Below are 15,181 nucleotides of genomic sequence, written 5' to 3' on the forward strand. Positions count from 1 at the left end.
TAAATGAAAATAAAGTTGGCCAGGCGAGAAGACAGCCCAACTGGAGCAGGTGCCAAATTGTCTCCCTCACCTTCCTCTCTTCTTTCTTTCATTAGAGTATATTTTGTATTATTTTAACTTCTTATCTGCATAGTAGGACCTCAGATAGGACGATTGGTCTTACCTGAAGCATAGATTTGATAGGTTCTGAGGATATGAATTAGTTTTTCTCAACACATTAAGGTCCTCAGTAACCATATCAAATCTGGGTTTCTAAACTTTATTCAGATCAAAATTAATAGCTCTGGTTTTAAAGGTAAAGGTCGGTAACAAGCTTTAACATGAACCATCTTTAAAATAAAACAAATGCTCTTGGATATACCTCCCTGTTAACTCAAGCCTAAAAACACCTAAAGAGCCATTTGAAATGAAACTGAACTTCTGCCAAGATCCAAGTTGCTTTTCTCCAAACAGCAAGTGGGGAACTAACAGCTGGTCAGATATAGTGAAGAGATATATTAAATTATGTACAAAAGACACTGGCTTGATTGTGTAGCACAAACATGGGGCACTTCCAGCCTGCAGCCGCACTAGGCACACCAAAGAGCATAATCTGTCCAACAATATCATTTCCCCCCAGCTATGCCTACCAGCCATCATATGATGTCAGATGTGAGATCAGTGAAGTTATGGCTGAGAAGAAACATTCAGGAGCCCTAGAATGTGCTCCCAATTGTTCCTCTGCAAGCAGGGCTTGAATTAGGTATCTTTTTAATTTGACACCAAATGCAAACCCCACTGGGTTCAGCTCAGAGCTCCTAAGTAGACTGGATTCCCACAGAAGGTGGGACTTGCATTTGACAAGAATCTTTGCAGCTGCAGGTTGAATTCAAGCTGTGACTACAAAGATTCTCAATGTCAATGTTTATTATTATGACAAGCAGCTAGCATACTCAGCAAAGATTCTGCAAATAAGCATCAGGAGTACTTTTAGAGTGTGTTCCCAATTATTCCTTTGAAGTTTAATAATCTGACATCATATGACTGATAACTGACAGGAGGGTGGCTCTGTGCATCTATCAAAAATGAACCATGGAAGGTTGATCACTTCTGGATCTGGCCTGCCAACCAGATCCCATTCCCAACCTCTTGTGTAGAAGATGGGTTTTATTACTTTTAACTAAGATTAATGAAATTCTGTATTCATGCCAGCTATGTTAATTAAGAAACAAATGCATTGAAATAAGCAAACATTGTTTCTAAAGAACTTTAATATATTGAAAGGAATCTCATGAACTTATTCAAAGACATTCTCCGTAGTTTATCTCCAATGGTACATTTCTCAACAGACCTTGTCCTTAATTTTCCTCCAGGGCAGCTGTCCAACCACAAATTCGACCAACATGTAAAACAAAGACCAGAGGTCATCATGACGTCCCATTTCCTAAAGAAAAAGAGACAGTATGTTATTATATAGTCAATTCCCCATTTTCTTGTGCTACCAAACACAATGTATTCTAATGCCACAATAGTGAAGTATGTAGCAAAAAAAAGATTGATCTCAACATGTAAGCGGACAGCCAAGATGCAGCTAAAAATGATGATTGGTATTACCTGAATAGTAGATTTGGATTGGGCTGTTCCTCTTGCACGAGAATCAGGCAGGAGCAAAGAATTGTGATAGACCGTTTCTCCTCAGTTTTTTGGACTCTCCAATCAGGAGCATCATGACAAAAAATCTAAAACTAAATTAAACACAAGGCCTACCTCCTCCTGGCTAACACGTGAACAGGAACAAGAGTAAAGAAAGTAATGTGCAGCAACATGAAAAAACCTGCATGTCAAGAAAACGAACCCTCCGTAATAAAACTCAAGCATATAATAAATCATATGGTCTGCTGCCAAATAGGGAGAAACCACTTTAGGCGTCTCCCTACCTGTTGTGACACAGAGTCATTGAGTATGTTGCTTACCACCCTTGGTGGCTGGGGCGGCAGAAAAGCGTTGGAATGGCTGTCTACCTTGGTAACGCTGCTTAAAGGGTTGAGACTTGAATCTCGCTGCCTATTCTGGAACCTGAGTAGTAAAAGGAATGAAACTGAGTGGGGTATGGAACAAAATGCCTAGCATACCTTCTATCAGCCTTCTGACTTAACAAAACCTTACACTTATCCTTTGATTCCACCAAAACATCTTTCAGAGCTGACTCTCCAAGTACAGATAGTTGGCCTCCCACAAAAGGGACCACAGACAAGTTATCCTTAGCGGTAGTCAGCCTGCCGGTTCTTAAGCCACAAAGTGCAGCGCACTGTTACCTGTGCAGATATGGCTCTTGGCGCAAACTGCATAGCATCCATAGTTGCATCCACTATGAAGGCTTGTGCTTTTAGGAGTTTTGAAAGGATTTGATGGTGTTGCACCACATCCTGAGGATTATGGAGCAAATCCTCCGGCCATACCACACAGGCATATGCACAGGAGGAAGCTATACAAGAAGCTCTCAATGAGAATGAAGCAGTCTCATGTACTTTGCGAAGTGCAAACTCGATTCTCCTATCTGTAATATCATGCAATTGAGCATCCTCATCCTTTGGGGCCAAATGACATGAGGAAAGATGCAGCAGAGGAGGATCTACGGAAGGTGACTTAATATAAGCCATAAATTCTCGCTCTAAAGAATATAATTTATTCACCAATCCATTAGTCCTTTTCAAATGCATAGGAGCATCTAGCTCTGCCTTTACTATCGATTTTAGAAGAGATGGAACCCGCATGAAGAAGAAGAGTTTGGATCTGATATTCCGCTTTATCACTACCCTAAGGAGTCTCAAAGTGGCTAACAATCTCCTTTTCCCTTCTTCCCCCACAACAAGCACTCTGTGAGGTGAGTGAGGCTGAGAGACTTCAGACAAGTGTGACTAGCCCAAGGTCACCCAGCAGCTGCATGTGGAGGAGCGGGGATGCGAACCCAGTTCGCCAGATTACGAGTCCACCGCTCTTAACCAATACACCACACATGAAGTTGGTTGATGGACTCGTATCTGTTAGAAAAGACACAAAACTTCCAGAAACTTCTTCAGCCTCCTTTGCTTGCTTAGAGGACAAAGTGCTCATAATCTTACACAGCAACGTTGCTGCCTGAAAATCTTGAAACACCCTGGAAGATTGTGGCTCTTCCTGCACTGAACCATCACTCCATGCATCCTCTTCTTCCACATCCAGTGATGCATGAGATTGATGGCATAGTAAAATCAGCCTCCTGTAATTCCTCAGACATAACTTGAAAAGGGTTAGGGGAGGAATGTCCTGCAGAATGTGGCATACGTGTACAAGAAGCTTTGATTTAATACACACAAGAAAGGCAGAATTGGGACATAAGTAATGCTTAAGGTCTGGTGATAAGAACTGATCAATTAAAGAAACAGACAAGTTCACATTTGAAACCTCTGATAAACCTTGACCCATTGGTGGCAATGAACTTTGCTCATTACAGTAGATCCTAATTGGTCATCAGCAAAACCCTGAAATTCAGGCTTAGGATCAGAGGATATGGCTATATCATTATTAGTATTACCAGCAGATGGCAGTAAAATCTCACTAGATAACTGAGCAGCACTCTGTGGCTGAGCCATGGATTGCTCTGAAGGAGGTTTGTTTACATGGGTAGACCTTACCTTACTGAAAACAATGGCCCTTAGCATGGGAGGAGTGATTTGAGCAACTGCGGGAAGCAGAGGACCACATTCTACGTTTGTTTTGCTTTTTTATGCAGAGAGGCACCCAAGCCCTGCAGAGACTCCAAGGACGTCACTGAAATTTATTGGGAGGAAATTGAGCCGCTGAACCAGACTGCTGATTCAAATATTACTGCAGGTGAAATGTGTCGCAACAGCCCTTTGCGCTGCTGAAGTGGACAGGAGAACAAGGAGTTGAAGCTTATTTTCTTTGTCCCTTTCTTTCTTTGCAAAAGCAGCAATTCTTGAAGAAAAGCCAATGCGCTGAATAAAGGGTCCAAAAGGACGCTGAGGGTAAGGCGCAGAGCGGCTGTTAGGGAAGCAGTGCACAGTCGCTGCACCAGGCACAAAAAAAGTTTTTTTGGGGAAAGCAGCCCATCAGCCAAAACGGCAATGGCCAGAAACAAGAAATAAAGATAGAAATTAATGGAAAATAGAAGTAAAATTCTGAACACAGAACAGGGGAAGATGTTTAGCAGGAAGACAAGGTTGTTTGTTTTTTTACACCTCAGTGGAGGACGCATAAAAGGACAGGAAAAGTAGCCAATTACTAAGTAACTAAGAATAACAAAGAAAGTAGTTAAAGAAGACCCTGCTAACTAACAGTCAACAAAACAGTGAGAGCAGAGGAGGAAAAAAATGAGGAGAACCGGTCTACCTCCCATAATTCTTTGCTCCTGCCTGAGTCTTGTGCAAGACGAACAACCCAATCAGAACACTTCATTGTCCATAGTAATAATAAATCAGCACTATCCATGCACAGGGGAGGAGATTAGTAGACTCTTGGGCTTACACAAGTACCATTTTTAAAAGTCCTTGGTGGGTGAGGGGAACAAAACAGCCCAAGAGCAGACTGAGCACATTCAGTGGCCTGATTGGGGGCGTGGAAACAGACTGCCAGAGGGGAGGAGACATAGAATGAGGTATAGCCTGGGAAAGGACATGGCTGGTTGGAACCCTAGAAGAATCCCTCTACAGTGCAACGTTTTGTGACAAGACTCACTTGTAAGAAAACAATGCTTAAAGAGTTGAAATGTTCTCCATAGATTCAAAACAGAAGAAACTCTATAAATATACTCACAGAAGTATACATAGAAGCAAAGCAAGCTAGCAATTAGTTTAAATGTGTTTCACTTCCTTCCTTAAATTATTTTATGTGGTTTCAAGTACTTTGCTGAATTATTGGATAGGCAGTGATTTGTGTATTTGTAGGTCTTTCTGGGCCTGCTCCTGAAACAGAGATTTTGTCTGCCCTTAGCAAATATACACCCTTGTGTCATTCCTATGAACCTTAGATGATATACCAAGTTCCAGGAGAGCAACAAAGAAAGCTGGTTACAGATTGTACAAGGTCCAAGTATTGGCTCAGTTAGTGCACCACTGAACACCCATGGTCAGCTGCCTGCCTTGCTAGTTGCTCGTGACAGCTATGAGTGTACAGCCATGTCTGGAAGTATATGCAAGAAGAGTTGCATCTTCCTGAACTACATAATTATCTAGTATTTCACTGAAAATCACCTTTTAGTTCAACAGCAGAAACAGGCTTCCTGCTAACCTTCAAGTTTTAAAACTGGAGATAAATAAATAGGATCCCACCTGTCTTCTGTAATCATAAGGAGAATTTTACTGTTGCTGCTTTTGTACCCACCATCTAGAGCTAGCAGTTACCATCTGCTGTGCAACACCTCGATAAAACAGAAAGTCAAAGTGGCCAAAAGAGACTGTGATCCTTTCCGTCAGTTCTCACATCCGACAAGAACAACATTTCCCCAGTGAAGCCAAACCCCACCCTAGTCTATATCAACCTCTCACAAGGAGGGGAGCATGTGTGTCCCTTTCATCCATACCTACTAAAAATTAATTGGCACTCTTTTAATATGCCATGTAATTAAAATGGTAATCAAATTATTTAGCAAATTTCAGTCACTGTATTATTTCCATTGTAAGAACATCCAGTATGATTAAAGGTGCATAAATAGACATTTTCTTTTGCCAACACTTTAAATATTTCAAGCAGTATTACTTACAATTATAAATCACCTATAGGAAAAAGACAGGTGAAGCAGAAAGTTAAGATAATCACACCATTTATAATTGTTTCAATAACTAAGCATTCAGGCTATTGCAAGTACTAATACTCACTCTGTTCCTGTGAGCATTGACTGACGCATACCGCACAGTCCCTCTAAAACCAGCAACAGCTCTGGGCTATCAATACAACAGAGGGGGAGAAATTCTGTGTTACACTGTGTTAGTTAAAGATATACATAAAAGCGACACTACAAAGAATAATGTAGGCCTTCTACTCTGGAGTCTTCCTCCACTAAGAATGCACAGGTCTGTTCGATCTACAGTGGTGTCTCGCAAGACGAAATTAATTTGTTCTGCGAGTGCTGTCGTATAGTGGAAGTTTCGTCTTGCGAAGCACGGTTGGGGGAAGCGCGGTTTTACGGGGGGTGGAACCGCAAAACGTTTTCGTTTTGCGAGTCATGGCCATAGGGAAATTCGTCTTGTGAGTCACCCTTTCGTTAGCGAATGCCTTTCGTCTAGCGAGTTTTTCGTCTAGCGAGGCATTCGTCTAGCGAGGTACCACTGTAGAAGAAGAAGATATCCTGCTTTATCACTACGCTAAGGAGTCTCAAAGCAGCTAACATTCTCCTTTCCCTTCCTCCCCCACAACAGACACTCTGTGAGGTGAGTGGGGCTGAGAGACTTCAGAGAAGTGTGACTAGCCCAAGGTCACCCAGCAGTTGCATGTGGAGGAGCGGAGACACGAACCCGGTTCCCCAGATTACAAGACGACCGCTCTAAACCACTACACCACACTGGCTTTCACATATGTATATGTTATTGGGGCAACATGTATAATAAATGAAATTTAAATGGGTATGGTGAATAAGTAAACACATCTTGAACATGTTTTAAGTAGTTCAGAAAAAACCTAACCAGATTTATTAACTATCAGCTGCTGGGAATCAAAAGTGGTGAAAATGCTTTTGCACTCAGGACCTGCTTGCAGGCTTTACAATAGGCATCTCTGGTTAGCCACTGCGAGAAGAGTTTACTAGACTGGATGGGCCCAGCAGGGCCCTTCTGCTCTTATTCCAATAGTTCCATTTTATTCAATCTTAAAGAAGCCATTTTGTTATTTCCCTTTGTTCTCAGCAGCCAAATTCCAGTGCATTTTACTTTAATTGCTAATTTCCTATTCACTCCACGACTAGGCAACTAAGTGCCCATACAAACAAAAAAGCCTGTCCCCTTCATACAAAGCACTTTTTCAGCTCTTTGCAAACATACTCTTAGTTGCTGTATGCAAAGTACTAATGCTCGTTGCTAATAGAAAGTGCAAGAAGCTCCAGACAGACACTTTTTTATTCCTTATTTTGGGAGATCAGGGAATAAGGCAAAAGTTTCATCACAAGCAATACCGGTGCTAGGGCTTCTTGCGCCCTAGGCGAACCACCTTCTGGCGCCCCCCGCCCCCCCGCCAAAGCCTGCTTTAGCGGGAGGTGGGGGGGTGGAGCAGTTTCTCCGCTGCAGTGGAGAGCTGCTGCTCGCCCCCGCCCCCCGCCAAAGCCTGCTTTAGTGGGTGGTGCTGTGGTCTAAACCACTGAGCCTCTTCAGCTTGCTGATCAGAAGGTTAGCAGTTTGAATCCGCGTGACAGGATGAGCTCCCATTTGCTCTGTCCCAGCTTCTGCCAACCTAGCAGTTCCAAAGCACACCAGTGCAAGTAGATAAATAGGTACTGCTGTGGCGGGAAGGTAAACGGCATTTCTGTGTGCTCTGGTTTCTGTTACGGTGTCCCATTGTGCCAGAAGCGATTAAGTCATGCTGGCCACATGACCAGGAAAGCTGTCTGTGGACAAACACCAGCTCCCTCGGCCTGAAGCAAGATGAGCGCCGCCACCCCGTAGTCACCTTTAACTGGACTTAACTGCCCATGGGTCCTTTACCTTTATACTGCTTAATACTAACACAAAGTGCTTTACAAAAACAAAATACTAATTTTTCTATAGTATATGAAACTGAAAAACAGTGATGCAGTACAAATTAATCAAATAATTTAAAAAAACCTAAACCAGAAGCACATTTTGGAAACATATTGAATCAAGGTTCCCTTCCCTCCTCAGCCTCTAACTTTCCAAGGCATATTCTAACTCACAGTATGTAACATTCACCCAACTTCTGTTTTTCAATTACACAAATTGTACAAAATTCACTACTCATGCTATATCACTCATCCCTTTCTATTACCACACCTCACACAAGTGAACTAACCTCCCAATCCCTCCTATATCTTGCACTAAATCACCAAACCACTAACACCAATCACTCCTTACACATTATTAAAAATGTACAGCAACAACACCAGGGGATAATGAACCTACTCACTGACACAATTACCTCACTTTTATGTGATATTAAACCATGGTTTAAAACAAAAAGTTACCATGGTGCTCCCCCTCCCTCTGCTCCTACTGTGCCTGACAAAATAAGTCAGAGTGTGATTTGTCATGTTATCCAAACCTGGCCTTGTTCAAACAAACAAGTAATAAGTGAAAAAGAAACCTTGGTTATCACTTGTCAGGTTTTTGGGTGAAAGAAACCACATGCTCATATTTGTATGACATGACAAGCCACAATTTGCCTATTTTGCTCAGAGCATCAAGCATGGATAAAACAGTTCAGCCTGACAGTTATTTTAAAAGCAGTCCAATATATCAAATTCAAAATTATTAATAAAAAGTTTTATTAGAATTTCTTACTGGTCTGACATCCCCACATGAATTTGTAAACTGACGCGCCAAGCCAAAATCCAGCATGTAACACTTCCTCCAAGTGCTAGGGAAACGTCCCATAGCAAAGTTGGACTGGGGAGGAAAAAGATGACAAACTGATTGATAACACCATACATGTTTTTCAACAACAATCTCCACACAAGACAAACGCTGAATACAACATTTAGGCTGCAAACAATTACTTAAACTACTCTGCGTAGGACTAACACTGGATACAATTATTTAAACTTTTTGGTAGACATGCATAGGATTGTGCTATTCAGTCATGTTAAACAGAAAATCTTAATACTTTGAAATAAAGTACAGAGTAATATATTCTCAGTGGATGCAATCATCTTAGGCTTTCCTAAATTAAGAACTTACTTTTAAAACCGAAAGCAATTATTATTTGCTAGATAAGACCATTACAGTTAAAGAGTTCTAATGTTACTGAAAATCAATATATAAAAGAAACAATCATGGATTAGCTTTTAAACTATGCACTGTCATCTTAATAGTTTTATATCCAATTTTCTGATTGTTCTAACTGCACGATAACCCCCTAATAAGTGACAACAGTTGCAATTTAAATTCTTGGCTTTGACAAAATTTGTGGATAAACTCACTGGCTTAATATCTCTGTGTAAAAAACCAACAGAATGAATGCTCTCAATAGACTCTAGAATTTGCTTGCCAAGTCGCAAGGTAGTACTGATTGTGAAGGTCCCTCTAGTTTGGCTTCGACGCAGATCGGCCAAGTTCCGACCCTGAAAAAGCAAGAAAGTAAAGTACTTTTTCAGTGGAAATTTCCCTCTGCCCATCCAAAATGAGGAAGACAGACATTTCCAATAATACTTACTTTTTCATGTAGCTTTCATAATCATTTTATAATGGGCAAAATAAATCAACATTAGGATTTATTTATTTATTACATTGAACTGATCAAGAAGAGAATAGGGTATCAATTAAGCTATCAAAAAAAAATTCCATGTGGTGGCCCAGATCACAAGGCATGATAAGCTGTAGCAGCAGCAGTAGCAGTTGTTATTATTGTGTTTGGTAGTTGCTAAACACAAAGAAGTCTCAAAGCAATGTAACAGCAAGTTAAGTAAAATCAAGTAAAACCCAAATTAAAAGCAATGTGCAATACAAAATTTATAAATTGCACATCTAACAATACAAAAAGAAAAAATCTATTGTACCCCTATAAAAGATGAGCAGCACAGCAGAGGTCAACTTAATCTTCAACGGTCTGGGGTAAATACCTGTAAACCTGTACTAGCCTGGTGCCGAAAAAATGACAAGGATTGTGCCATGTACATTTTCCTGGGAGATAAGAGTTCCAAAGACATGGAGGTACCACTAAAAAATCCCATTCTTTTTTAGCTGTAATTGCTTCAGATAAGGCATATGGAGAAGGGGCTGTGGTTTCTATTTACCCTTCTCCTATCAAATAAGCAATGTTACATTAGCTGGACATTCTTTCTTTTAGGGGGTTGTGGAGATTTAATTTATATCTGTGAACATCCTTTTAGAGCAGGGGTTGTCAACCTGATCCCTACCGCCCACTAGTGGGCGTTTCAGGATTCTAGGCGGGAGGTAGGGTGTTCCACAGCACAAGCTGAATCCTCCTCCCATCGAGCACTGGTGGGCAGTAAGGAAATTTTACCATCAAGAAAAATGCATTAGTGGGTGGTAGGTATAAAAAGGTAAACTACCCGTTTTAGAGAATGAATAAATGTAACAAACTTACCTGCAACTGCATGACCACATAGTTGAATCTGTCATTCCTTCCACAGCCAATGAATTTGCAGACATGATCTTTTCCTGCAGAAATAAAATACCGGTATACACTTTTTATGTTTCCATATTTTTCTTCTCACAAGCTTGGATCCAGAGAGTCACCTACAGAAATGAGGCTGGAGGAATGCAACACCTCCTCTAGAGAAGCCTGTCCTAAAAGTCAAGGGACCTTCCTGAATGGGGTGCACTGTGGCTCAGGGGGCTGAAAGGGGAGATAAGCCAAAAACTGGGCAGAGATTCCCTCTCACTGGAAATGCCTCCACCCTATTTTCAGCAATTCCCTCCACCCCTGCACACCCCACTCAGGAGGGTCCCCAGTCCTCAAGAGAGACTTTCCAGGAAGCTGCTGGCGAAAGAGGTGGTAGAAAGATTACTTTTCACTAACCCCACTCTCCCCAAGTGCTTCCCTAAATCCCTAAATCTATTACTTACATTTCTGGGTGGCAAAAAAAGGAAACAGAACTTAAGGAACAACTCAGACATGTGGAAGAAACTTGTCAAAAATAAAAACCACTTTGTCTCTAATTCTCTAAGTCGTAATTAAACAGTGCTTCATTATCCAAAAGTTGTTAGCATTCATGGAAGTAAACATATTTCAGTGTTAACATTTTTTAGTTACTCTTAAACACCTCACCCCATGACAATGCTGCATGAAGATGAATATAAGCAGGGCTTGCCACTGCCTGGATTTGAACATAAACCCAATTTGTGATTTGCAAACATGGCCACTAAGATGCAACAAAAATGCTTTTTGTTGATAATTTAGCAACACAAGCTTTTTATCTGAGGTGAAGCAGGAGAACCAGGAGAAATGTACTGCTGCGACAGGCAGGAGGAAAAAACTGAGGGGAGTGTGCCTGCCTCCCACAATTCTTCTCTCCGGCCTGCGACCATGTGAAAAGGATCAACCAACACCATTGGCCCCAATATCCCATGAGGTAAATTGACAGCTATCACCTGACACACTTAGAAAATTAATAGTCTGAAAAATATTTATTTTTACTCTGCTTTGTTTTGGTTCTGCTGCACCACAATTTATGCCTCTATTAAAGTGAAACCAAAAGCCTGAACAGATACATTCTGAGTATCAAAACAGATACATGCTGAGTATAAAAAATGTTCATACAGCTTAAGCTTTCTTAGGGTGACCAGGTGAACAAATGACACCTGTTGAAATTCCCTCTATTACAGAACTATTTAAATTTTAGGAACACTGTCAAGGAGAGTAAGCTAGGTCATCCTGTAATTTCAGAAGTTGCTCAGGGATTTTGTGGTGATCAAAATATTTCACAACATTTTTCAAGGACAGCAGTCATAGGTTCACATCTCAATCTGCCTCACACATTCTCTCAGAACAATACTTGCCATCTTTTCACCTACCTCAGATTTAAGGCACATCATCAACTTGAATCATTATTATTTTAAAAATCAGGAAAACTTTCCTATTCTTGTCCTCAATGCAAGGCTGCAATCCTATACTCACTTACCTGGTAGTGAGCCCCAGTGATATCAGTGGGACTTGCTTCTTTCTCAATAGACATGCACAGAATTGCACACTAAATCTTAATTCTTCCTTATTATATTTGGAATCCATACTGACCAATATAGTATACTTTGATACACTGAGCCTATCAGATTTCCAAGAATCAGACAAACATTCAGAACAAGGATCTTTTATCCTCCTCACCTTGCAGTTTTTTCAACACAGCTACTTCCATTTTCAGAACCTGCTTTGGTTGCTGAGCTGACTCGACTTTCAATGCAACATTGTCTCGGGTAAGCAAGTCCATCGCATCGTAAATTTCTCCAAACCCTCCACCTCCTATCTTTTTGAACTGTAATGAATAAGAATATTAATTCTGCATTGTTTAAAAAATACAGTACAGAACTTTTGAATTAACAAGCCTAGACTATGAATATTATCTAGCCACTAAATCTGTTATTAGGTTACCTCTTTCCCTACTTAACGTAAGACTCATTTTAAAATTTATCCTTAATCTATTAACTACTGTTAATGTGGCAAGAAATCAAGCCTTTAGCATAGTAGTTCTCAAACTTTTTTCCTCTGGCCCACACTTTCAGCATAAAAAATTGCTCGTGCAACACCAATTTTTTATTGATAAGAAATACATTGGAAAACAAAAAGAAACAACTCCTAGCATTGCTTGATTTATAACATGGAACACAACTCCTTTATAATATGATCATAGGACACCCAGAAAGTATAAAACAATACAGCTACATAAGAACATAAATCATTCCCAAAATATAATTATAAACAAGTCTCTATCATATGTACCTTAAGTATGTATACAGACTCAATAAGAAGTGTGAGCTTGCCTTTGCCAAGTGATCTCATTTATTTTAGACCTAATTTGAGACAAATAAACTCTCATTTCCTCATCAAGACAAAGATATTTCATATTTATCAGAGCTGACACTTGCCATCACACCAGTGTGACTGCCGCACCAGTTTGAGAACCACTGCTTTAGTGTCATTTGCCCAGTCCTGTGGAACACCCTGCCAATATAGATTCAGTGGCTGCCTTCTATGCAAACTGTTAAATGCCTGCTGAAAACATTTCTATTCCGCTGGGCCTCTGCAATCTACTGATGTTTGTTTTTAATTTCTTTTGACTTATTTTTAACTTTTTATAATTCTATTGTTTGGTGTTTTATATTGTTGCAAACCACTATGATATATGTTTACAATATAGCAGTATATAAATATTTTTATAATTACAGGTAACCGGCATCTTATGTGAGGTTTTTGTTCCACAGGGCCACGTTAAGGTAAAGATGAACAACAGCCACCCAGAGTGGCTGGGGAAACTCAGCCAGATGGGTTGGGTGGGGAACAAATAAATTATTATTACTATTATTATTATTATTACTATTACTATTACTATTACTATTATTAATAATTTAAAAGTGCTTTTCATGCTGAGGAAACCCACATCACTTACCTAGAGCCACTATGCTTAATGTCACAAACAAACAAACTCTCAGGAAAGAGTTAATTATTTCTTTATTTGACACTATCAATGTGCCAGAAAAGACCAGCACACCAAAGTACAGACAAGGAGACTGCTAACTTGTGTATTTATTTGCAAAAAAAGGTGACCAAGAGGGGGAAATTTATCCTATTCTGTATTACTATGCTTTCATATATTGCTAACAGGTAGCAGTTTGTGACTATGTCTTTCTTTTACTTGGTTCCTTGCAATTTTATTTCTTTTTATTTAGTCTAGTGCTTTCATATATCTGGGGAGGAAATAGGAAGGATTTAATATACTTACCACTTTCCATCTTTCTTTGACCAATACTCCTACACTCAGGATATCTGGCTGTTCCCCTCCTCCACTCATTGCAATCTCCTGGGGTGGTGCAGCTGCTATGCAAAGCCTACGTCAATAGAGACCATCCAGCTCCCAAAGGTGGCTTCCATTTAAGCAGAGGCTATAAAGATAAACAGCAATACTTATCAAGTTCATGAAAACTTGATAATTAAAAAATGGCAAAACAAATGCCTAACTCTATTGTAAGTAAGTTATTTTTCAATTTTACAATTCAGAACTGAAATAAAATTTCAAACGAAACAAAAATATTTTACGTAGTGAAGTCAGCTTGCTGCTGTGTGTGTAAGTACATTCCTTTAGAAATAAAAGTATCTGCAACATATACCTTTTAAAAAGTTGTAAAGCAACATTAGAATATACCGTAACAATAATTCTTCCCAATTCTTTCATATGCATCAAACTAATTCTTATAACACCTCTGTGGCTAATCCATTATCCTTTTAACACCCCACATTATATGCATGAGGGTTAAGCTGAGAACCATTAACTTGTATAAGGCTAAAAAAATGAGGTCATGGCCAAGGTTGTTCTCTCTACATAAACCTTAGACAGGATTGCACTCCCATAGAAGGATGCAATATGCAGCTGGAAAAATTGGGAAAACTCAAGTGACAACAACAGCCAGAAGTGTTTTTACCAGCTTAAGCTGATACACCAACTGAGACTATCTGGAGAGCATGGAGCCTGCCTCAGTTGCCCATGCACTAGCAGTATCTAGGCTGAACTACTGTAAGGAACACTTTAAAGACTGAGGCAAAATGTGCCTAGCTATTCGTGACGGCAAGGCAAGTAAAACAAGCTGCACCTATATTATACCAAAAGAGGCCAAAGATGATGAACCACAGAACAACCCCTATAATGGTTTCTCATATTCATCACGATTTTTTCAACATTTGAGCTCCAACTGTTGACTCAACTGTTTTGACAACTGCCTGCAGCTCCACAAACTGCAACCAAGCTGAAGGGTGCTATAATTGGGTGAAGGATGTTTAGAAGAAGTTATATCAATAGACTGCATAATTTTAATATCCGAGCACAAATCAAAGTCTTGGTGTTGACCTTTAAAGTCCTAAACGGCTTCAGCCCTGTATACCTGAAGGAGCGTCTCCACCCCCATTGTTCAGCTTGGACACTGAGGTCCCCAGCTCCAAGGGCCTTCTGGCAGTTCCCTCATTGAGAGAAGTGAAGTTACAGGGAAACAGGTAGAGGGTCTTCTCGGTTATTGCATCCACCCTGTGGAATGCCTTCCCATCAGATGTCAAAGAACTAAACAATTATATGACATTTCGTAGACAGTCCTGTTTTGGGAAGCTTTTAATATGTGATGTTTTGTTCTTTTATATTTTGTTGGAAGTTGCCCAGAGTGGCTGGGGTAACCCAGTCAGATGTGTGGGGTATAAGAAATGTATTATTATTATTATTATTATTATTATTATTATTATTATTATTATTATTATTATTTTATCTCCATAACATCTGAATCAGGAGAGGCCACATAGCTCCTGAACTGGTACCTGGACACAG

The 15,181-nt window shown here is 40.0% G+C and overlaps 1 protein-coding gene across 4 annotated transcripts in view; it reads right to left on the reverse strand.

Moving 5' to 3' along the window:
• TTBK2 (tau tubulin kinase 2) overlaps positions 1–13,757 on the reverse strand; it is a 32,386-nt gene extending 18,629 nt beyond the window's left edge. For all 4 annotated transcript variants that reach the window (XR_004426412.1, XM_033146058.1, XM_033146069.1 and 1 more), the window contains exons 1-7: positions 13,598–13,757; positions 11,986–12,133; positions 10,249–10,322; positions 9,122–9,262; positions 8,484–8,588; positions 5,856–5,921; positions 1,331–1,423 (exon numbers count right to left, since the gene is read on the reverse strand). Coding sequence is in view for 3 of the 4 variants with exons in the window: in XM_033146058.1 (XP_033001949.1) it covers positions 1,331–1,423; positions 5,856–5,921; positions 8,484–8,588; positions 9,122–9,262; positions 10,249–10,322; positions 11,986–12,133; positions 13,598–13,666 (696 nt within the window). In the remaining variant the exon portion in view is untranslated. The remainder of the gene's footprint in view (positions 1–1,330; positions 1,424–5,855; positions 5,922–8,483; positions 8,589–9,121; positions 9,263–10,248; positions 10,323–11,985; positions 12,134–13,597) is intronic.
• Between the last annotated feature and the right edge of the window lie 1,424 nt (positions 13,758–15,181).

Source organism: Lacerta agilis, chromosome 1, assembly GCF_009819535.1.
Source record: "Lacerta agilis isolate rLacAgi1 chromosome 1, rLacAgi1.pri, whole genome shotgun sequence".
Lineage (NCBI taxonomy): Eukaryota > Metazoa > Chordata > Lepidosauria > Squamata > Lacertidae > Lacerta > Lacerta agilis.